Source organism: Cricetulus griseus, chromosome 3 (genome assembly GCF_003668045.3).
Source record: "Cricetulus griseus strain 17A/GY chromosome 3, alternate assembly CriGri-PICRH-1.0, whole genome shotgun sequence".
NCBI classification, from domain to species: Eukaryota; Metazoa; Chordata; class Mammalia; order Rodentia; family Cricetidae; genus Cricetulus; species Cricetulus griseus.
The window spans coordinates 274,270,369-274,293,179 of record NC_048596.1 but is presented as its reverse complement, the minus strand read 5'-3'; the positions used below and the strand labels follow the sequence as shown (position 1 = coordinate 274,293,179).

The 22,811-nt window shown below is 40.8% G+C and overlaps 1 protein-coding gene across 9 annotated transcripts in view; it reads right to left on the bottom strand.

Moving 5' to 3' along the window:
• Nsd1 (nuclear receptor binding SET domain protein 1) overlaps positions 1 to 22,811 on the bottom strand; it is a 108,999-nt gene that overhangs the window by 15,486 nt on the left and 70,702 nt on the right. For 8 of the 9 annotated variants that reach the window (XM_027409806.2, XM_035442990.1, XM_027409805.2 and 5 more), the window contains 9 exons: positions 22,558 to 22,681; positions 14,286 to 14,486; positions 13,194 to 13,373; positions 10,826 to 10,982; positions 8,805 to 9,010; positions 5,195 to 5,307; positions 4,257 to 4,526; positions 2,142 to 2,258; positions 627 to 768 (listed from right to left, as the gene is read on the bottom strand). In XM_027409806.2, the coding sequence (XP_027265607.1) occupies positions 627 to 768; positions 2,142 to 2,258; positions 4,257 to 4,526; positions 5,195 to 5,307; positions 8,805 to 9,010; positions 10,826 to 10,982; positions 13,194 to 13,373; positions 14,286 to 14,486; positions 22,558 to 22,681 (1,510 nt within the window). The remainder of the gene's footprint in view (positions 1 to 626; positions 769 to 2,141; positions 2,259 to 4,256; positions 4,527 to 5,194; positions 5,308 to 8,804; positions 9,011 to 10,825; positions 10,983 to 13,193; positions 13,374 to 14,285; positions 14,487 to 22,557; positions 22,682 to 22,811) is intronic. The other variant, XR_004769426.1, reaches the window with a different exon arrangement.

Here is a 22,811-nt window from a genome sequence, read left to right as displayed (position 1 = left end):
TTAAAACAAACCCCAACCTTCTCCTCACTTAAAAAAAGAAGAGAGGCAAAAAAATATCACAGTCCAATTCAGAGATAGAGTTTGGCGGAGTAGGAGGGTTACTGGGAAGAAAGGAAAGCAGGGAGAGTTTCAGGTGAAAGGTGAAGTGCTCTGGGGCAGATGTTAACAGATGTACTATATATATATATATATATATATATATATATATATATATATATATTCAAAATGTATAGCTAAGGGGGCTAAAATTACCTATCTATCTTATCAGATCAAAACAAAACAAAAAACACTGAAAAATAAAAAAGCATGCTTAAGTACTTCCTGGAAAGTTATGTTTGTTTTTGTTTTTTTAAGACAAAGTATCACTGTGTAACCTTGGCTGTCCTGGCACTCTGTAGACCAGGCTGGCCTTGAACTCACAGAGATCCTCCTGCCTCTTCCTCCCAAATGCTGGGATTAAAGGTGTGTGCCACCACTATGCCAGGCACCACCTCGAAAGTCTTTACATCTCTACATATCCTTGGCAATTGGGAGACTTTCTTTCAAGTGGAGGACATAGAAGATTTTTAGACGGTTAAATGAAGAACTTGAAACCCAGGCTTAGCTCCAGTCTTTAATGACCTTACCTGCTTTAATGTCACTCAAAGCAAAAAGACCAACTCGAGTGTCCCCATTCACAGACCACTTCTGTGTTTCGCAGTTAGGCTGGCAGCAGTGGTTCATGAACCTAGCGTAGTTTCCTTTAGGGCCAGCATCAATAATTCGATCCTAGAATTTCAAGAAAAGCTACTTGTCAGATTTCCTGAGGCCTCTGCTATGTAGAAAACTAACTATTCTCGCTAATAAGATGAAGGGGATGCTTTTAAAATCAAATTTCTCAAAGCAGTGGCTCTGCATTGGTCAGCCATGGACCAGCATCATTACCAACTCCACTTGGGGTTTAACAATGGGTTATGAAAAGCCCACCTAGGGGATTCTGATCTATCATAAAATTAGAACCACTGCCCCAGAGAAGCAGCAGCTAATTCCATTTTCTAATTAGAATGTTTACAGACCAGGAGCATATTAGAAATCACTAAATGAAAATTTAACTTATTCTGACTCCCTACCCCAAAGTATAAGCAGAATGTGTGGCAGGAAAGAAAAATAAACACAAAAATACAACTTGAGAATTCTTTACAAAGGTAAAGGCCAGGAAAAGAGGGGTTAGACTAAGTACAACAGGGCACAAATGTAATCCCAAGCACTGAGAATGACAATGGCAACTTCTAGGCAACTCCTAGTAACTTAGGAAGGTTCTGATTCAAATTCAATGTCACAACCCAATCTAAAGTAACTAACATGTAATAACAAAGCATAAAATAACAAAACAAAATGACATAAAGTTCAACAGGCTGAAAATGTAGTTCTGTTGTATCATGTTTGACTAGTGTGCATAGGTTTCCAAGTACAAATCTCATCCTAGGAAAGGGAGAATTCCAAAATCATTGTATAGGAAAAAAATTTGCTGGGATATAATATTCAAGCACAAAGAACATAAGGAATATACACACTAAAAAATTTCTTTCAAAATATAACTCCAATAACCCTAAAATAAAACATTTAAAAAAAAAAAAACCTGAAATACTTACTCGATTTCTTGAGTTCTAAAATTTACATACACCTGTAGGTCATGACTCCAAAAAGATGGTCAGAAAATACAAGTATTGACAATACTGTTCATAATAGCAAAATCATAGTTATGAAGTAGCAATGAAAATAATTTTATGATTAGGGTCACCACAGCATGAACTGTATTAAAAGGTTGCAGCATTAGGAAGGTTGAAAACACTGATTTACATGATAACCACAATATACTAGTTAAACATTAGCAAATTAATCCTCCAGTTTGTAAAATAAATAAAAGGGAAAAGGATTATTAACTCTTGTGGCCTTTTCATATACTTTTATGGCATTAAAAAACCTCAACTTATATTAGACCATTCAAAAAGAGTACTAAAAACAGCTTTATTGTGTTTTGTGACTTAACCCTCTTCAGAATCAAGAACAAGAAAATAATTCCCATGTTTATGGACAAAGTCTAGAACTTGGGTCTAGGGCAAATATACTTTCAAACACAAAATAACTTATGCATTACTTACTTTATCTAGAGTGAGCATATAGAAATTGGTGATGTCATGTTCTTGTGCGTAACGGATCCGAGCTCTGCACTCTTCTTCATCTATCAGCTCACCCACGTACTCATTCACAAACTCACCCTAGCGGGAGAGGGGACAGCTTCATTGTAAAAGTGCACTGTTGTTTACATGGGCAACTCTGTCGGTTTTTTTTTTTTTTTTTTTTTTTTCCTCCTGCCCGGGACAGGGTTTCTCTGTGGCTTTGGAAACTGTCCTGGAACTAGCTCTTGTAGATCAGCCTGGTCTAAAACTCACAGAGATCCGCCTGCGTCTGCCTCCCGAGTGCTGGGATTAAAGGCGTGCGCCACCAGCGCCCGGATCTATGCCCAACTCTAATTTTAAAAATCATATGGATGATTTTCCAAAGTAGACTATGTGCATTTTATTATTTATGATGCCTCAGTCTCGTAATGAAGAAAATCACTTCCTCATTCCCACCAGCAGAAAAGCCCTAAGTACACTGAAGAACCACAAGAACTGAAAACGGAGAAGTGATGAAGAAACGAGAGAGAGAGAGAGGGGGGGGGCATGCCACAGAGTTCAAACAGAAGGGTTTTTTTATTAAGGGAAAGGGATGGTAAAAAGATAGGGGAGGAGGAGACGGCCTCCAGGAACAGGAGAGGTGGGAGAGAAAAAGGACAGGGAGGGAGGGACAAAGATGGGCAGGGGCCTTGTAAAAGGAAACACAGTGAATATGCACGGGTGGTACTTTTAGTGGCCTGAGCTGAGGGTTTGTCCTGTCAGAATCCCAAAGACCGGCCAGTGACATGCCTAAATACTAGCACCTGTCCTACTTACCGCCTACACTTCACACCACTTTCCACCCTACTCTGGATAGCACAATTATTCAGTTTTTCATAAATAACCTTTGAAACTTTAACCCTAATCATGGCTGGCAAACAAGAGAAATGTTTGTGCTTCCTAGAAAACTCAACAAGAGAATCGCTGTGAGTTTGATGTCAGGACACCCACGGCAAGAGACAGAAACCTTGTCTTGAAAAACCAAAACAAACCAAAAAACCCAACCAACCAAACAAAACCCATAAATGAACAAAGAAAACTTTGAAGAATCTGGCAACTCCCCTTTCAAAAGCCCACACCTACATTCTTCGGAGTGTATAACTTCCTTCCCATATACATTTCTCAAAATTCTAGAGCTTAAAAATTATATGAAAGGGGCTAGAGAAATGGTGCAGCAGATAAAAGCACTCGCTGTTCTTCCAGAGGACTGGAGTTCAATTCCCACTAACCACATGGCAGTTCACAACTGTCTATAACACCAGTGCCAGGGGATCTGACACCCTCATAAAGACAGACATGCAAGCAAGCAATAAACAAACAAACAAACACACATATTTATTTAAATCATCTTAATAAGCTTGGCGTTGGTGGTACACCCCATTAATCCCAGCACTCAGAAGGCAGAGGCAGGCAGATCTCTGTGAGTTCGAGACCACATGGTCTACAAAACTACAAAGAGAAACCCTGTCATGAAAAAAAAAGTCATCTTAATAAACTCCTAACTTGACTTAAATGCTGGAGGCCCTCCACATTTCATGTTAGGACTCTCTGCATTGTCACTGTGAACAGCTCAGTACTTCTTGTCCTATTTAATAACCCTAAACTGTATCTCCTGATTAAAATACTATAACCATCTTACCAGGCAGTGGTGGCACACTCCTTTGATCCTAGCACTCAGGAGGCAGAGGCAGGCAGATCTCTTGAGTTTTAGGACAGCCAGAAATAGACAGTGAAATCCGGTCTCAGAAACAAGAAAAAAACAACAACAAAAAACCCAACACAAAACTATAACTACCTCTTTTTCACTACAGGTTCTAGAATTTTCACAAAAGTGTTAATGTCCTAACATGTCTATGCATTTCTCCCTGGATTATTCTATATAGTGAGCATGATCAATGCCAGAACTTTGATGGCAAGAGTCGTTCACTCTCCAGTCACTACACTTTGGAGCTTATTATATTCATTATGTGTCCTCTATATAATATTTCTCATACTCATCAGGAAGAACCAGTTATATCAAACAATAGAAAACCCCTCATAATTTAAGTTTTTCATTACCTTTTTAATATCTGTTTTTGTCCGGAGACCCCAGCCCCTCTGTAATGTTCGGAAAATTTCAACATCTGGATACTGGCGCTTGCTGAAGCACTGGTTTTGACAGCGCCCTCCAGCGGGACACACTGTGGGATGGCATTCATAGAGCAGCATCCGGTTAATGCACTCTGAGTCTATCCCACAGGGGTTCTCGTCCGTAGCTTTACAGTTGCAGCGGGGAATTTCTGACAAGTCTGCAGTGAAGATCTGCACCCTGCCAATCGGACGGTTCACCTGGAGAAGCATATAGTATCGTATCAGATAAGTGAACATAAAACAATTCTGTTAAGACAAACATCACTTCCTTCAAGTTATACAGCACATATTACATGATTTGAAGAAATCAAGACTGAGGCGGTTCATATAAGTCATAAAGCCACAGCTGATACATGAAATATAAATTTCAAATCACGTATGCTGGTATATACCTGTAATCCCAGCTGTTTGGGAGACTAAGACAGGAGTTCACAAATTAAAGGCAAGCCCAGATAATTGGACCCCATCTCCAAATTACGAAGGGGAGTAATGAATGGGAGACTGGAGTTTGTAGTGCAGTGCTCACCTACAACCTGTAGGCGAAAAGATTTTAAAACCAGGGTATGGCATAAGCTAATGTATACAAATAACCACTATTTTAAAGACACATGATGCTAATAGCAGGAACCCTGAAGAGGGACAGTGAAATGGCTCAGCAGGGGAGAGAACTCACTACAAGTCTGACAAGCAGAGTACTGACTGCCACAACTGTGTCTGAAATGAAAACAAAGTACTTTTTCTTTTTCTTTTTCTTTTTTTATTTATGTTCTAAACTCTCAAAGCAGTTTTTAAATTTTTACCATGAGTGAGGAGAAGAAAGGAGCCATACACACTACCACACGGCCTCCCCAGATTTGCCCCCTCACCTTTATATGTTTATAAGGTGGTGGCTTCTTGTCATTCTTTCGGTCTTCCTGCAGTTGTCTTAGCTCTTTTTGGGCCTTTAACTCTTCAAACCTTGCTGCAGCTTCCTGAAGAGCTAGAAAACAAAAACAAAACAAAAAATCACTTAAAAAAAAAAAAAAATCTCTGGGTGAAGTTATTTTACCCTATCTCCCCTTTTAAGCTAAAGAAAAACCATGTATGGCTGGGCAGTGGTGGTGCACGCTTGTAATCCCAGCACTCGGGAGGCAGAGGCAGGTGGATCTTTGTGAGTTTGAGGCCAGCCTGATCTACAGAGAGTTCCAGGACAGCCAGGACCCTGTCTCAAAAAACAAATGAAGAACAACAACAACAACAACAACAACAAAAAAAAAAAAAAAAAGAGGAAAGAAAGAAAACCCATGTTCTAGTAACAATAAACCAACATTACTATTACAAGAAAAAAAAAACAAAACCATTACATCAAGTGATTTCTAAATGATTACATTCTAATCTCTTAATATCCATTCTGTAAACTTTACTATGGATTCCAACAGAAGCATATCTATCTAATCTAAAATCACACCATGCTTTCATAAGCCTTAGAATATCCAACAAATCTTCCAACTGCAAGTTTCTCAACATAAACTTTTAATTCATTGTTCTTCAACCAGGATAAAACTGAGAATTCTTATCTTTCCTCTCTTCTTTTTGTGGCTTTTCTCTAATGCTCTGTTACTTCTTTTAGAAGCAGGTGGATCTGTGAGTTCAAGGCCAGCCTAGTCTACAGAGTGAGTTCCAGGACAGGATCCAAAGCTACAGAGAAACCCTTGTCTTAAACCAAACCAAACCAAAAGAGAGAATTCTATCTTCTGACCCATATTGAATCCCTCCTGATTAGATTAAGTCCTACCTTGTCTTAGTGTTGACCCTCTGTTCCTCTCACAAACAATTAATTCCCTGTTATTATTCTCTTCTACTTTACTAGATATAGGCTATCATCTTATGAGCTACAGTGAGAGCCTGTCTCAATAACAAGAAGAGAAAAACTGGAATTTCAGTCTAATTGCCAGAGCCAAAAACCTTCCTGCACAACTCACTGAGTGGTTCAGAGACCTAGACAAATAATGTTATCTTCCACCTCCCCAGTTTCTTGAGACAGGGCTTCCTCTGTGTAGCCCTGGCTGTCCTCAACTCAAAGATCCACCTGCCTCTGCTGGGATTAAAGGCATGTGCCACCAAGCGCAGTTTCAAATAATGTAACTTTTACCAGCAAAACAAGGATGATATCTATTCATAAGGTAGCCATAAGAACTTATGCACTGCAGTCCGGGCATTGGTGGCTTATGCCTTTAATCCCAGCACTCGGGAGGCAGAGGCAGGCAGATCTCTGTGAGTTCAAGGCCAGCCTGGTGTACAGAGCAAGTTCCAGGGCAGGCACCAAAGCCACAGAAAAACCCTGTCTTGAAAAAAACAAAACAAAACAAAAAAACTAAACAAATCACTGCACAGACCTGAGCAACATAGTGACTACTGTTAGGGTCCTTTGGTCAAAGCGTCACTTGGCAAAGAATAGCACCTATGACTTGACCACTTCAAATCCCAGACCACCTACGCTCTTCATGCACGTCTGCCACGGCAGACACTGAATGACATCTGACTATTAATACCTAATACCTATATCAGACTCTTCCACAGAAGACATTCCTAGAGGGCAAACTATTTAGCCAGCCCTTGGTCTAGGTAGGTACAATGATAATACCCCAAAACTCTGGGAGGCTCAGACACATGGCCTTTCCTACACTCCAGCTTCTCTTCCAGTCTCAATGACAGCCAGTTTAGCACAGACAAGGATGGTGGTGGCGTAGTCACTGGCTATCTGAGACAATAAGACTCAACATTCAAGCTCTTCTATGTAATATCATTACCAAAAGTCCAAGTTTGTCCACAGAAACCACATGGCAAATAGGGCTACACTCAGATCTAAGAAGACAGGGTAAATAAACATTGCTAAGCTAGTGTTATGTTCTAAATAAAAGAACACAGGCCGCTAGAATCGCCCTGATAGTAAGCACCAGCTTTGGTCCCCCACCCCCCACCCTGGTTTTTCCAGACTGTTTCTCTGTGTAGCCTAGGCTGTCCTGTCCTGGAACTCAGGAGAGATCTGCCTACCTCTGCCTCCTGAACACTAGGATTAAAGGCATGCTCCACCACTACCTAGCTAGGCATCAGTTCTTTAAAATCCCTTTTCTCCTCACCTTGTAGACAAATTTATTGTTAAATCCTATTTAACAAGAAATATATTGCCTTCCAAAGGACAACTATAGGAAGAAGGTATTTTTCACCGAGAAATACCAAGTGCCTCACAGATTTACTTTATCCAGAAAGCTATTCATCCTCCCCTCCCCCCCATTATATCTTAAGGAAAAGACAAGGCTCAAAACTGTCTTAGTTGTGCTAATACCAGGGGACATATCTTAGCTTCAGCAGACCATACTGTCTTCAATGCTAGACCAGTTCATTAAAATTTTCTTTATTTCCCTACAATTTTAAAACCACTACAGTAGATTTGAATCTTTGTACAGCAAACTGAAGTTGTTATCCAGGTCAATCATTAGATGAGATAGATGAGATGCTGAGTCAAAGAATGGCAAAAACCAAAGAAGTCCTCCTTAAGGTCCCGTTAAAGTTAACATTGAAACTATGAGGTTTATGGAGTAACTAACTTCGCTACAAAAGCAATAGCTCTAGTAAACGTTACACTGCTAGGTCAGAACCCTGAGGATACAGCACTATATAAACACTCTCCCTCCTGCCCCTCCCAGGTCTCTCTACAGACTTGCTGTGCAGACCAGGCTGGTCTTGCCTCCAGAGTACTGGGATTTAATGGTGATGCTAACACACTCGTCCTATTTTTCTTTTAAAGAGGAAATAGGGTTTTGCTATTCAACAGCAGAATATGGCCTCAAATTTGTGATCCTCCTAACCACTGGAATTACAGGCGGATACCTAAATTTGAAAACTTTTTTAAGCGTTGGAGATCAATCCATGACCTCACAGATGCCAGGCAAATCCTATACTATTAAACTCTATATATAACCCAGCCAATTCTGTTTTGTTGAGATAGTCTCGTAAGACCCAGGCCATGGGACTTATGCTCCACCACCCAAGAGCTGGAATTACAAGTGTGGTTAAGATGCCCATTTTCTTTTTTCTTTTTGAGACACAGCCTCACTGTAGCAAAAATCATCCTGAAACTCACTATGCAATCGAGGGCAGCCTTGACCCTGCAATTGTTCTGCCTTAGCCTCGAGTGCAGGGATTACAAGTCGGCAACCCAGGTAGGGCAGTGCTGACACACCTTTAGTCTCAGCACTTGGAAGGCAAAGGCAGACGGATGTCTGTGAGTTCTAGACCAGCCTGGTCTACAAGAGCTAGTTCGAGGACAGCCTCCAAAGCAATACAGAGAAAACCTGTCTCAAAAAAACAAAAACAAACAAACAAAAAACAAAAAAACAAAACACAGTAGGCAACACAGTATTTTAGACACCCTGAGCTATGATATTCAGCTGTAGAAGTCTCTGCTTGCCTGAGGAATAGTAAGGGTAAAGTTACCTTTTTTATATGTTCCATCAACTCCTTTTCCCATCTTATCCTTGCTGCTCACATCTCCTTCCATGTAGGGGAAGACTCGGGCCTGATGAGTCCACAGATAGTCATTAGACCCAAAGAAGAGAACAGGAAACTCGCCCACGTCATGCCTCATTTTATCGATGTTAGAGGGGACGGCTCGAGGATGGCAGATCTCAGCTGGCCACCACCTGGAGAAGGTACACATCAGAGAAGAAACCTCTACAAGGCTGCAAAGGCATTAGGAAAATAACCTAGTTAAGGTTTTTGTTTTGTTTTGTGTTCTGCATGTGTGTATATATATAGTGTACACGTGTATATACAGGTACAAAGTGAACAGATGTTTTCCTGGGTGACTGTCCACTCCAACCACTAAAGCACATTCAAGCTAACCCTGGGGTTTATTAGTTCTTTCTCATCTAGCTGAACAGTTTGCCCTGGGGACTCTCATTTTGGCCTCCTAGGCTCTAGGACTGCATCTGGGCTACCAGACCTGCCTCACATATGAAGGTGACAGGTTCAAAACACCAGCCCTCACACTTGCTTATCAAGCACTTTGTTCATTCAGCCAGATCCTCAAGTGGAATGTCCCAGAAGCCTGAAATAACAGGCTGACTCACAAATGTATAAATAATTTCTTAAATCAGTTACTTTACTTCTAGGAAATGATTATGATACATGAATATTTATAATGCTCACTTAAAGATTTTCTTAACAATAAAATAAAGATCGGACAGTGGTGGCTAGAGAGATGGCCCAGAGCCTGTGTTGCTATCTACAGGACTCTGTTCCATTTCCAGCACCACGTCAGATGGCTCACAATCATCTGGACATTCAGTTCCAGAGAATCTCATGCTTCTGACCCCAGAGGGCACTTGTACATACACATACACTCTCTCTCCTCTCCCACTCTCCCCAACCACCCCCCTCTCTCTCACACACACACACATTTAGACACATATGCAATTAAATTTATTAAAATTAATTAAAACGAAAATGTGACAATTAAAAATGGGGAAAAAACCCCTCATCATTAAGGGTATCAACCATAGTGTACCAGACAATTTGCATTTTAAAGAAGAAACTTCCAGCTGGGATAGGTGGTATATTTTTAATCCCAGGAGGGATGTAAACTCAGGAAGCAGAGGTGGTTTCAGGACAGCCTGGTCTACATGGTTAAGATCTTAACTAAAAAGCAAAAACTAAAAGGAGAAACTCCCAGTAATTATCTAACCAAGATAATTAATATTTCCATCTTTTAAAATCTACAATTTCTTTGTGTTAATCACCTTCAAACTTTTCACTAGTAGACCTGTTTTCTTGATTTTAATATATGATCTTGCTAGATAGACAAATCTATATATAGTCATGAACAAGTGATGGTCCTGCCTCATGGTCCTGTGTGCTGGGAATAGTGATTACACTACCACACAGCTTCTCTACTAGTAATTCATGAAGTATGTAACCACAGTGTGCCCAGCTGTATGCTGAAATCATCCGTGTTAGCTGGGCAAATGACTAGAAACAGTCAGGGAGGCGTCCAAGTCTGAGGTCAGCCTCAGACTAGATAACGAAACCTTGTTTAAAAACTAAACAAAGCTACATTTATGTTGTATACTTTTATGCAATCCCTGCCCAATTAAAACTTCAAAACCAAAACCAAAATAAACAATTGTGTGTAAACTATAGACAATTATCTGGTGGAGAAGGATATTCCTAATGTTGACAATAGATCTTCCTTGTTTATGAGATAATGGGCTTATTTTACTTCAGTAAATAACTTGTTACAGCTCACATAACATTCCAAAAACTGAAATCCATATTTAATTTTTCTTAAGAGAGAAAAACTGATTGGAGTACTATGCCTAGCCATGAAGAGCATTTTAAGAAGTTAATTATCAAGCCTGGCGATGGTGGCACACCCCTTTAATCAGAGCACTCGGGAGGCAGAGCTAGGCAGAGGATGATAAGAGAAAGAGTGCAAATTCTTTGTCATGCTGACTCACCTGTACCGACCAACCTTTACCCAGACAATCTCCCTGTAGTGTGGTTTTTTGCCTGCCTTGCAGTCGTTGCAATACCAATTTCCTTCAGGAATATCAATGTTTAGGCATTCACGATGAAAAGCAGCAGGGCAGGAATCACAGCAGAGAAGGCTGCCTCCTACAGGAATAAGAAAGCTAGCATTTAGACCACAAGGTCAAACAGAACGTTCCAGGAAAAATGGCTTTTGCTAGGCTCCTAGGAAATTATTTGTAACTCTAGTCAAGGGCTTAGTAAAACACATGCAAAAAACTTTTCCATAACAATATGCCTGTTCTAATGTTCCTGAGCTCCCAGACCATCAAAGTTTTTTCTATTTAAATAATAAATAGTAAACTTTACTATCAAAATTAGTTATGGCAACGAGGTAAGAAAATAAACAGAAAATTTATGTGCATAAATATCAACATAAGACACCTTCCTTCCCTTCTCAGCCTATATTTAGCAAATAGAGACAACTTTCTACCTTATTTTTGTGAAAAGGTTTCTTACTGAACCTGGAGATCATCCATTCTGCAAGGCTGGTAGTCTAGCCAATGAACTGTAATCTGCCTGTCTCTGCCCTGACAATAGTATGTTAAAGGAATGTGCCTTGTTTTTACATGAGCAAGGGAATCTGAACTCAGGGTGTCATGCTTGTGTGGTTGGAACTTTACCAACTGAGCCATTAAGTGCTAAGACCATATCACTTTAGGAATACAATTTCCTTATTCAGATCTATTTTTCCCAGTAGCAACTATTTAATGAAAAGTGGTCACTCTTGAGAACTCAGTTAACAATCACCCAGCAGTACCTGACTCATAACCAGAACCTCCACATGGTTAGTTCTTTCACTCTTCACTCTTTTTTTTTTTTAAATCATTAACTTTTCAAACCTGGTGGTGGTGGTGGTGGTGGTGGTGGTGGTGGTGGTGGTGGTGGTGAACACCTTTAATCCCAGCACTCAGGAGGCAGAGGCAAGCAGATCTCTGTGAACTTGAGGTCAGTCTAGTCTACATAGTGAGTTCCAGGATAGCCAGGGATACACAGAGAAACCCTGTCTGGGATAACTGAACTGATCCAAACCAAATAAAAAATTATTTATAACTTGGCAGTTTCAGCCACACAGTATATTATTTTGCTTTGTTGCCAAAGGGAAGTCACATCAGACCAATATTTTTTTTTTTTTTTAAAGTTTCTCTGTGTAGCTTTGGAACTAGCTCTTGTAGACCAGGCTGGCCTCAAACTCACACAGATCTGCCTGCCTCTGCCTCCTGAGTGCTGGGATTAAAGGTGTGCGATGCCACTGCCTGGCTCAGATGAAGCACTTCTAAGCAGGGTGTTTGGCATCCCTATTGAGTTTCATGACTCTTAACTTACAGTCTCCATTTGCCATCACACTCTTAGTAAAATTGTTTAAATAAAGTGTGGTTATAGACTTAGAACAATGAGAAAATTTTAGGTGACCTTTTGACTTTTTAAAACTTTTATATGATTGAACTTCTTTCAGTGCTATTATTTTTCTGTATTGTTTTAGAAACTTTTTTCAGGCTGGGCATGGTGGTAAATGCTTTAATAGAGGCACACTGGAGGCAGAAGCCATGTGGATCTCTGTGAGTTTGAGGTTAGTCTGGTCTACAAAGCAAGTCCAGGAGAGCCAAACCAGTACATACTTAGACCCTGTCATAAAAATAAATATACAAATATAAAATAATAACTTTCTTCACGAGTTGGAAAAATGGCTCAGAGGACCAGGTTGCTGACTCCCCAGCAACACATGATTACTAACAACCTTCTGTAACTTTAGTTCCAGGGACACCCTCATCTGGCCTTCTCTGGTACTATATTCATATGATGTAGGTCAGACATACACGGTAAAGGTTACAGGTGTGCAACACCACATCAATTTATACAAAATCCAATGCTCTGGGGCATGCTAGGCTTGCCAACTCCCAGTCTCATATATAATTTAAAAAGGATACACGAAGGACTGGAGCGATGTCGCAGTGGGTCCTAATAGGCTTGCTATGTAAGTATGAGGGTCCTAAGTTAGGATTCCCAGTAACCAAGGAAAGCCAGCCTATAACCCCAGCTCTGGGTAGCAGAGATAAGCAGATCCCAGGGACTCAACAGCACACCAGTCTAGCCAAAACAGGTTGACTGACAGATCCTGTTTCAGGGTCAGAGAGATCGGCCAATTCTGAAGACCTGAGCTTGACATCCAGAGCCCACATGGTAGAAAAAGAGAACCAACTCCTGTGAGTTGTCTACATACTCACTCCAACACACATAAAATATAAAACACTGGATAATCCCTTGAAACCACTCATACAATCAGACGTCACATCTTACCTTCTGAACACACAAAACACCAGCTGACATTAACATGCTCGTGATTTCGGCAGCCCCGCCTAGGGGTGAAGTGATTAGGGCAGATGATACTATTAGATGCAAGGATTTTTGACCCAGCAGCAAGACAAAAGTCATTAGCATGGTATGCCACAGGACAGCGGACACAACGCATCAGACGACCTACATTTATGGAAAGCAGAGAAAAGGGGGAGGAACAATAGAAAAAGATTACATATGGAAATAAAGTGTATTATGTAAGTGTGTTTGCCATCAGAGAGAACGACTACCTAAAAACATGGCTCTTAAACACGTAACTCACTATTAACAATAAGAGTAGGACTGCACAACTATAACCTGTCTCAGCAAGGAGATAACTGCCTCAAATCCTGTAATGCCAGAAATAGGTCCAAATTAAAAGAAATGGACTCAGGAGGCAGAGTTTGAGGTTAGCTTGGTCTACAAAGAGTTCCAGGTAAGCCAAAGCTACATAGAAAAAACTTGTCTTGAAAAAATCAAAATACCGCCGGGCGTTGGTGCCACACACCTTTAATCCCAGCACTTGGGAAGCATAGGCAGGCGGATCTCTGTGAGTTCGAGACCAGCCTGGTCTACAAGAGCCAGTTTCAGGACAACCTCCAAAGCCACAGGGAAACCCTGTCTCGGAAAAACCAAAAATGAAAAGAAAAATGAAAATACCAGAAAAAAAAAAAAGAGAGAGAGAGAGAGAGAAAGAAAAAAAAGATTATAAAAGAGCAGTACTGGTTGGCTTAGTACTCTCTGATGCTTGTTTCCCAGATGAATATCCTAATATACCTCAGCAAGTAAAAACCAGTATCAAACTACTTAAATCAACAACAATTAAAAGGGGATATAAAATAAAATACACTGCCTAGAAGACGTTTTCAAACAAAATCTATGATAAATATTTTATCATATTTTAAATATTTTAAACCACCAATTCCACAGAGTATTAGTGGAATTCATCACTCTATTAGGCCACAATGTTGCTACTTTACCAAAGTGACAAGCAGGAGTCTATGAAGAGATGTTCCAGATTGCACTTGAAAACAACCAAAGTCTTATAACCCATACCTTTAGAGGCGGACACATTGGCTGGGTTAGCAGCATGGCACGTTATGCAGATGTGAAGGGGGCACCTGAAGCCCTTGTTCTGCGTGACGGTTGGCGGGTACTTCTGAACACATTCTTCATGGTAAAACTTCCCACATAAAGGCAGAAGGCACCTTTTGACATCTTCCCCACTCTGCTTACACACAAAACAGGTATGGATCCCTGGGAAAGGTAAGAGGCAACAAATTAAAATGACAAGAATCTACCCCAATCTAAGACATTAGGTGTTAAGTTAGTGAAGAACTTTATAAAATTTATCAAAGTGACAAAATCTGACCCTAACAAGTGGGCTATTTGATCTGATATGTGCTTTATTGGTATGATGTAACAGAGTGTGTACTAAAGGGTCCACAAAGCATTCCTGTCAAAAGAGAAACTCAATTTGAGCGAATCTAGACTCTAGATCCAACTACATTGTAGGCAATACAGAAAACACAGGAACAAAGGGCTGGCCAAACATCCCAGTGGAGATAAGTGCTTGCTTTCAAGCCTTATTTCTGGTTTGTGTGGCAAAATTCCTAACAAAGCAAGTTACAGAAGAAAGGGTTCATTTTAGCCTATAATCTCAAAGTAGGGTCTATCGCGACAGGATATCAAGGTGGCAGGAACTTGAAGCAACTAGTGCTATCCAGTCAGGAGTAGAGAGAATGAATGCACGGGTTGTACTTTGAGACTGGATTTTGCTGAGTCAATTAATTTAAGGTAGTTTCCTGCAGACATGCCCACAGGCCAAGCAGATGTAGGAAGTTGTTTGTGAAACTTTCTGGGGAATTTTGAGCTCTGAACACAGAGATCCACCTACTCAACCTGCCTCTGAGACGCTGGGGTTAAAGGCTTGTACCACTGTATTCAACACCATGCTTACCCTACTCAGATAATTTTACATAAGGTCAATTTGACAACGAAACTGTCACAGTCAGTTTTTGTCCTTTATAAAAAGTTTTAATTTATTTAGATTTATTTATTATGTATATAGTGTTCTGCCTACACAACAAAAGAGGACATCAAATCCCTTTATTGATGGCTGTGAGCCACCATATGGTTGCTGGGAATTGAACTCAGGACCTCTGGAAAAGCAAACAGAGCTCTTAAACCTCTGAGTCATTTCTCCATCTTTCTTTTTCTTTTCTTTTTTTTTTAAATACCTTTGAGACAAATGGAAAAATCTGAAAATGAACACAGAAGTTATTACAACTCTTGAAAATACATTAGCTTTGCTTTTGAAAGTTCTGTTAGAAGACATCAATGAGCACCTGTAGACTCTACGTATGTACATGTTTGTAAGTGGAGCTCAAGGTTGACACACAAGGTGCTCCTCAGTCACTTCCAACCTTCGATTTGTGTAATTATTTATTTTTGGTTTTGGTTTTTCAAGATAGGGTTTCTCTGTGTAGCCCTGGCTGTCCTCGAACTCACAGACATCCTCCTGCCTCTGCCTCCCAAGTGCTGGGATTGAAGGTGTGCACCACCACCGCCCGGCACATGCAAACTCTTAAAACAGGAACTCATTTAACTAAAATACCCATCTATAAATACTGAGATCACTCAGTCAATAAAATCTAAGGAAGGAAAAATGTGAATTATGTATTTGTAAAGACAAGTGGATACTACAGACCTGCTATTATTCAATTAGAGCAACCTAAGCAATGAGATGATCACCCTAGTACAGTAAAACAGGGAGAGCCACAAAGTAAAGAAATAACATCTTTGTTATCTGTCTGGAAGAAAGTAAAATATCTTTCTTAAAAAAAAAAAAAAAAAATGCTGGGCAGTGGCCTTTAATCCCAGCACTTGGGAGGCAGGAAGATCTCTGCAAGTTTGAGGCCAGCCTAGTCTACAAAGAGTTTCAGGACAACCAGGCTGCTGTACAGAGAAACCCTGTCTTGAAAACACACGCACGCGCGCGCGCAATGTGAATGTATCCTGCATGTACACCTTATGCCAAAGAGGGCGTCAGATCCCACTATGATGGTTGTGAGCTACCGTGTGGGTGCTGGGAACTTAACTGAAGTTCTCTGAGGTCCTCTGCAAGAGCAGCCAGGGCTCTTTACTGCTGAGCCATCTCTCAAGCCCCCCAGGTAAAACATCTTGTACTCATACAGCCTCAGGCTGAGGACACAATTCTGTAATACACTGCTTCCTAGCCTGCCCAAGACTCTGAATCTAACTACCAGGCCCAGGGGGTGAGGATGGGGGTGGGGGTTCTCTATACTTCAAACCACATGCACAAGTTACTTTAAAATAGATTATACATTTAAATATGAAGACGAAAACTATAAAAATCACAGATGATAAACTAGTAGAGAAATGTGACACTGATTTAAGCTGTATTTCTTAAACATGACATAAAATACAAACTGAAGTTGATAAAGTAGGGACCAGAGATGGCTCAGTGGTTAAGAGCACTGGCTTTTTTTCCAAAAGACCCAGGTTCAATTCCCAGCACCCACATGGCAGCTCACAACCAACTGATGTCCTCTCCTGGTCTTTGCAGGCACCAGGTATGCAGGTGGTATGGTATATACACATACATGCAGGTGGTGTGGTATGTACACATACATGCAGGCAGGCAGAACGCTCAGAACACATGCCAAACTGTACTTTATCAAAACGTAAAATGTCTGCTCCTCTGAGGACATTAAGAAAGTGAATCTAAAGATAGGCATGTTAGCGTACACTTTTAATGCCAGTACTTGTAAAGCTGGGGGAGGCAGATCTCTGTGAGTTCAAGGCCAGTAAGGTCTATATGGTGAGTTCTAGGCCAGCCAGGGCTAGCTCTTTTCTTGTCTCAAAAAGAAAAAAGAAAATGAACCTCATCAGAGAACTACAAACACAAATCCTGAGCCAGGAATAATAGTATATGTTTGCAGTACCAACAATGATAAGAGGTTCTAGAGAACTGAGAACTCTGCAGTGATAACGAATAGAATTGATAGAGCAGCAAGCAGAGGATGAGTAGGGCATGAGTTCAAGGTCAGCCTGGACTCCACAGTAAAATGCCAACTCAAAGAATAAAGAAAAACTAGAGGAGAAAGGTGAACAGATCAACACACCAGGAAATACTACATGAGTTTGGTCAGCGTAAGGACATTTTAGATGTGACCCTAACAATAGAGAGCAAACAAAACACAGGCAAATCAGATTTTAACATAGTAAAAAAGCTAGTCACGATGGCTCATACCTATAATCTTAGAATTTAAGAGGCTGAGGCAGGAGGATTGTAGGAAGCAATGTTTAGCCATTTGGGCTTAAAAATGACTGTCTAAAAATCAAAACAAAAACAACAAAAACAACCCAAACACATAAAAAAGAAACAGTGAACATAGGGAAGAGACAACCTAAGCAACAGAAGACATTGTTTGTAAACTGAACATTAACAAAGGAATAATATTTAAAATATATAAATAAAGAACTAAGTGCCAGCACTGGCGGCTATAATGGCATTTTAGAGAAAGGCAGAATGAGAAGAACTGTCAGGTGAGGATAGGAAGAAGAGAAAGAGGGAGTGGAGACAGTCCCACAGAGCACAGGAAGGACTTTGCTTACAGGGAGCAGCTATACATGTAGCTTGAATTCTGACTAGTTTTAATAATAAAAACCCAGTGTCAGATATAGGGGATAATGCTCAAAGATCAGAGAAGCAGAGCAGCCAGCCACGGATTCTTACCTCTACTGAATCATTAGACCAAAGGGGTGATCCTGTCTTTAGGAATGAATCCTCAGACTGAATGCTGTCTCTAGGAAACAGACTGAATGCAATGAGCTCCTGTCTCTTCCTACCTTTTTTGTTTTTTTAAAGATTTTATTTACTTATTTATTTATTATGTGTGCAACATTCTGCTTCCATGTATATCTGCACATTAGAAGAGGGCACCAGGGCTGGAGATGGCTCAGCCGTTAAAGGCTAGGCTCACAACCAGAAGAGGGCACCAGATCTCATAACAGACGGTTGTGAGCCACCATGTGGTTGCTGAGAATTGAACTCAGGACCTCTGGAAGAGCAGTCGGTGCTCTTAACCACTGAGCCATCTCTCCAGCCCGATTGTTTAGAGATTGTATTTATTTATTTATTATGTATACAACATTCTGCTACCTTAACCAGCCATTATCACTCCTGTTTCAACCTCCCTAGAATGAAAGGTGTGGCCACCACTGCCTAGTCTCTAGGACTAACTAGTGACTTTGCTCTGCACTCTGATCTTCAGGAAAGCTTTATTTGTTAGATCACAAACAAAATATCCCCACATATACATCCGCTGCTTTTTTTGTTATACTATCCCTACTTCACCCCCTTCCCCCTCATCCCTAGCTATGGCTGGTCAGATACGCCTTCCCTTCACTGACTCTCAAGCAGCAAGGAGCAGACCACAGCAGCAGTGGAAGTAGTAGCAGAAAGAGCAGGCAAAGAGGAAGATGGTGAAAACAAGCAAACAAACAAAAAAGCCAGGCAGTGGTGATGCATGCCTAATCTAATCCCAGCACTGGGGAGGCAGAGGCAGTCCTATCTCTGTGAGTTTGAGGCCAGCATGGTCTACAAAGTGATTTCCAGGACAGCTAGGGTTACACAGAGAAACTCGGTCTGGAAAAAAACAAAACAAAACAAAACAAAAGGGGGGGGTGGGGGGGGAGAGGAAGGAAAATGGTGAAATGGCTCTGACCTTGGTAGATTGGCATGAGATACAACAACAAAGACACGGTAGGAAAAAAACAAACAAACAGTTTACCATTTCATTCTGCATTGCTATTAAACATAGTTTATCATTTCATTCTGCATTGCTATTAAGGAGGCTGCAACAGCATGTGATCAAGCTCAGAGGAGGTGAGGTACAGAAAAACTTACATATGAAACAAAGGGATCAATCTCCATGGAAAGAATAATTGCCCAATGTAATTTCTAAAAATGATTGCTGCACGGTTTAATCTACAAGAATAGCTTTACACATTTGCTGCACAGCAATATCATCCGAAAAGGGCAGTGCAAGATTCAGGCTTATGTCTACTGCGCTACTGTTTCCCTATTCTAGCATCCTCAGAAAGAATCCCATCCCATTTCTGCTTTGCAGAAAGCAAAGGTGCACCTAAACACACTTTTTTTCTTCATCCTGACAGTGCTTCTAGGTCCCCCACCTTATCAACTTTGCTATAGGATCTCTTGGCAGTGATAGTAATGTGGTGATACTCTGTGATGTAACAATTAAACTTGCTTGAAGATCAGAGTGCAAAACTAAGCCACTAGTTAGCCATAGAAGCCAGGCAGTGGTGTAACACACCTTTAATCCCAGTGGGCGGCAGAGGCAGATGGATCTTTGTGAGTTCAAGGCCAATCTGGGCTACATGAGATTGGTCCAGTCTAAAAGAGAAACAGCTCACACCTTTGATCCTAGCACTAGGATGTTTAAAGGGTTAGGTATGACCATGACATAGCATGGAATCTGCACATTGCACCCCATATAGATATACAGTAATTGTGTCAGCAATTTTTAAAACCAAAGCAATGGAGCTGGAGACATGGCTCAGCAGCTAAAAGCACTTGCTACTCTTCCCAAGGACCTGAGATTCTTTCCCAGCACCTATACTGAGTAGCTCACAATTGCCTAAACCACGAGCTTGGAGACTACTAGTCTCTGAGGACATCCAGATATACCTGACATGAAATCATAATGGCCATACATTAAAATTTACAGATAAAAAAAATAATTTTTTTAACTAAAAAAAAAAAATCCTAAGTCATATCCAGGTGTGGTGGCGTACACCTACAGTCCTGGCACTTAGGAAACAGAAAAGGAGTATCAGGAGAGTCAAGGTCTTGCTCAACTACACAGTAGGATTAAGGCTGCAGCAAACTATCTAAAATCACAACAAAAACATAATTTAAGCCACAGACTAGAGAATATTCCAAAAAGCCTATGAGAGAGCTTTTATATTCAGAAGATAAAAAAAGCAGGGCATGACGGCACCTCCTTCATGCCTAGCACTTTCAAGGAAAAGGCAGGCAGATTTCTGAGCTTGAGGCCAGCCTAGTCTATATATTGAGTTCCAGGCCAGCCAGGGCTGCATAGTCTCCATGGCCCTGGTGGTTTGAATAGAAGGAGGCAAATAGGCACAAGAAAAAGATGATCAGCACTGCTTGTCAGTAAATGCAAACTCAACAGGAGACTCTACCATACAGCTACCAGCACAATAAAATGAAAGACACTGACTGACAAGGGAGGAGAAACAAACCCTAAGAAACCACAGAGGAGAATGTAAAATGGTGCAATCTCAATTAATTCTTGGCAATTTCTTAGAGTTAAAGCTATTCTACCATATAATTTACATATTCTACTCAGGTATTTGTTCATCCAAGAGTAAAAAAAAAAAAAAGCTTTATTTTTAAAGGCCCAAACCATAAACACCCAAATGTCAATCAACACATGAATGGGTAAACAAAGTAGTAAATACCTACAATTAGGTCCTATTCAACTATGAAAAGTCTTTTCTAAGATTAGGATAATGAACTATAATATAAGCAACAATGTTGGTACTTTGTAATTATGCTGAATTATGATTTCTCAGGCATTTACATATGTACAAATTCAAACATCACAACATGTCAAACTGCACACTTTATCATTTTGATACAGGGTCTCACTATGCAGTTCTGGCTGGCCTGGAGCTAGCTATATAGACCAGGCTGGCATCAAACGCACGATCTCCACCTGCCTCATGAGTGTACTGCCTTACCCAACACCAGCACCATCACCATTATCATCATATTTTGGAAGAGGCCAGAGGAAAATTTGTAGGAGTAAGTTCTTTCCTTCCATCATGTAGGTTTTGGCATCAACAACTCACGTTTTCAGACTCTGTGGCAGGCACCTATATGGGCTTCAGTCATCTTCCCCCCACCCCACTTTTTTTAAAGATAGCATTTCATGGGATTGGAGAGGTGGCTCAGCAGTTAAGAGTACTAGCTGTTCTTCCAGGACACAATTTTAATTCCCATGGTCCACATGGTAGCTCACAAATGTCTTTAAATTCTAATTTCTAGGGGATCTGATATCTTCTTCTAGCCTACTCATGCACCAAGCATATAAGTGATTCATAGCCAAACATGCATGCAAAACACTCATAAAACACCAAAACAAGGCTGGAGAGATGGCTCAGCAGTTAAGAGCACTGTCTGTTCTTCCGAAGGTCCCGAGTTCAATTCCCAGCAACCACATGGTGACTCACAACCATCTCTAATGAGATCTGGTGACCTCTTCTGGCCTAGACATACATGCAGGCAGAACACTACACACTAAATAAACAAATCTATCTTTAAAAAAACTACCAAAACAATTTTTTTTTTTTTTTGGTTTTTCGAGACAGGGTTTCTTTGGGTAGCTTTGGAGCCTATCCGGGCACTCACTCTGTAGACCAGGCTGGCCTCGAGCTAACAGAGATCTGCCTCTGCCTCCCGAGTGCTGGGATTAAAGGCGTGCGCCACCAACGCCCGGCCACCAAAACAAATTTTAACAGTAACAAAAATTAAAAACCAACCAACCAACCAACCAAACGACAAAAAAGGCACACACAGACATAAACACATTGAAAACAAAACAAAAGGACCTTTTTGGGCATAGAAGGTAGAGGCAGGCGGCTCCTTTTGAGTTTGAGGCCAGCCTGGTCTACTCTAGGATTACAGAGAAACCCTGTCTTAAGGGGGAGAAGGACCTACACCTATTGGTGCAGGCCAATATAGGCCTTCAGCTCACACTTCAACTGACTGTATGTGCTACCACACTGTACACTATATGTACCTCAATAGAGGAGGAATGTTGGTTTATACGTACAATTACAACACTCAGGAGGCCAAGGCAGAAAGAGTGTCAGGAGCTCAAAGGAAGCCTTGGTTATGGTGTGAGGAAGAGGGAGTGGAGAAGGATCTACTGATAAACACAGATGAATCTCAAAGACATTATTACACTGAGGTCACACAGAAAAGATGCAGACTATTTGGTTTTATATGCAACTCTTAAAAACAGAAACAGCTTTACCTCGGGAGCAGTTAATTCAGAGATCATTTTAGAATGATAAAGATAACAAGGCAATTCTATTATTCATGTAAGACGTTCTAAGGGCTAGGACCTCATAGTGTCCACATCTGCATGTTCAACAAGCTTACTGTTGTCAGGAAGTGGCATCTTCAATACACTTTTCCTAACACATTTAAAGTTCTGACCGTTAGATGGCAGACCTTCTGCTTTACCTGTACGACACTCATTGCAGATGAATTTCCCTCGAGGCATCTCAGTTAGGCCAAGGCACTCCAGGTGGAAAGCCCCACAGCACTGAGCCTCACACAACAACAGCTCACCCAGTTTCTCACAGTTCTGTAAAGGAAAAGAAACAGACGTGTCAGTAGAAAGACTTTAGAAAACTCCCAAATGAAGAGCCCTCACGAGAGCAAAGATTAAGAAACACCATTGCAAAATCTGTGAAATCCCATCATTTATTCAATTA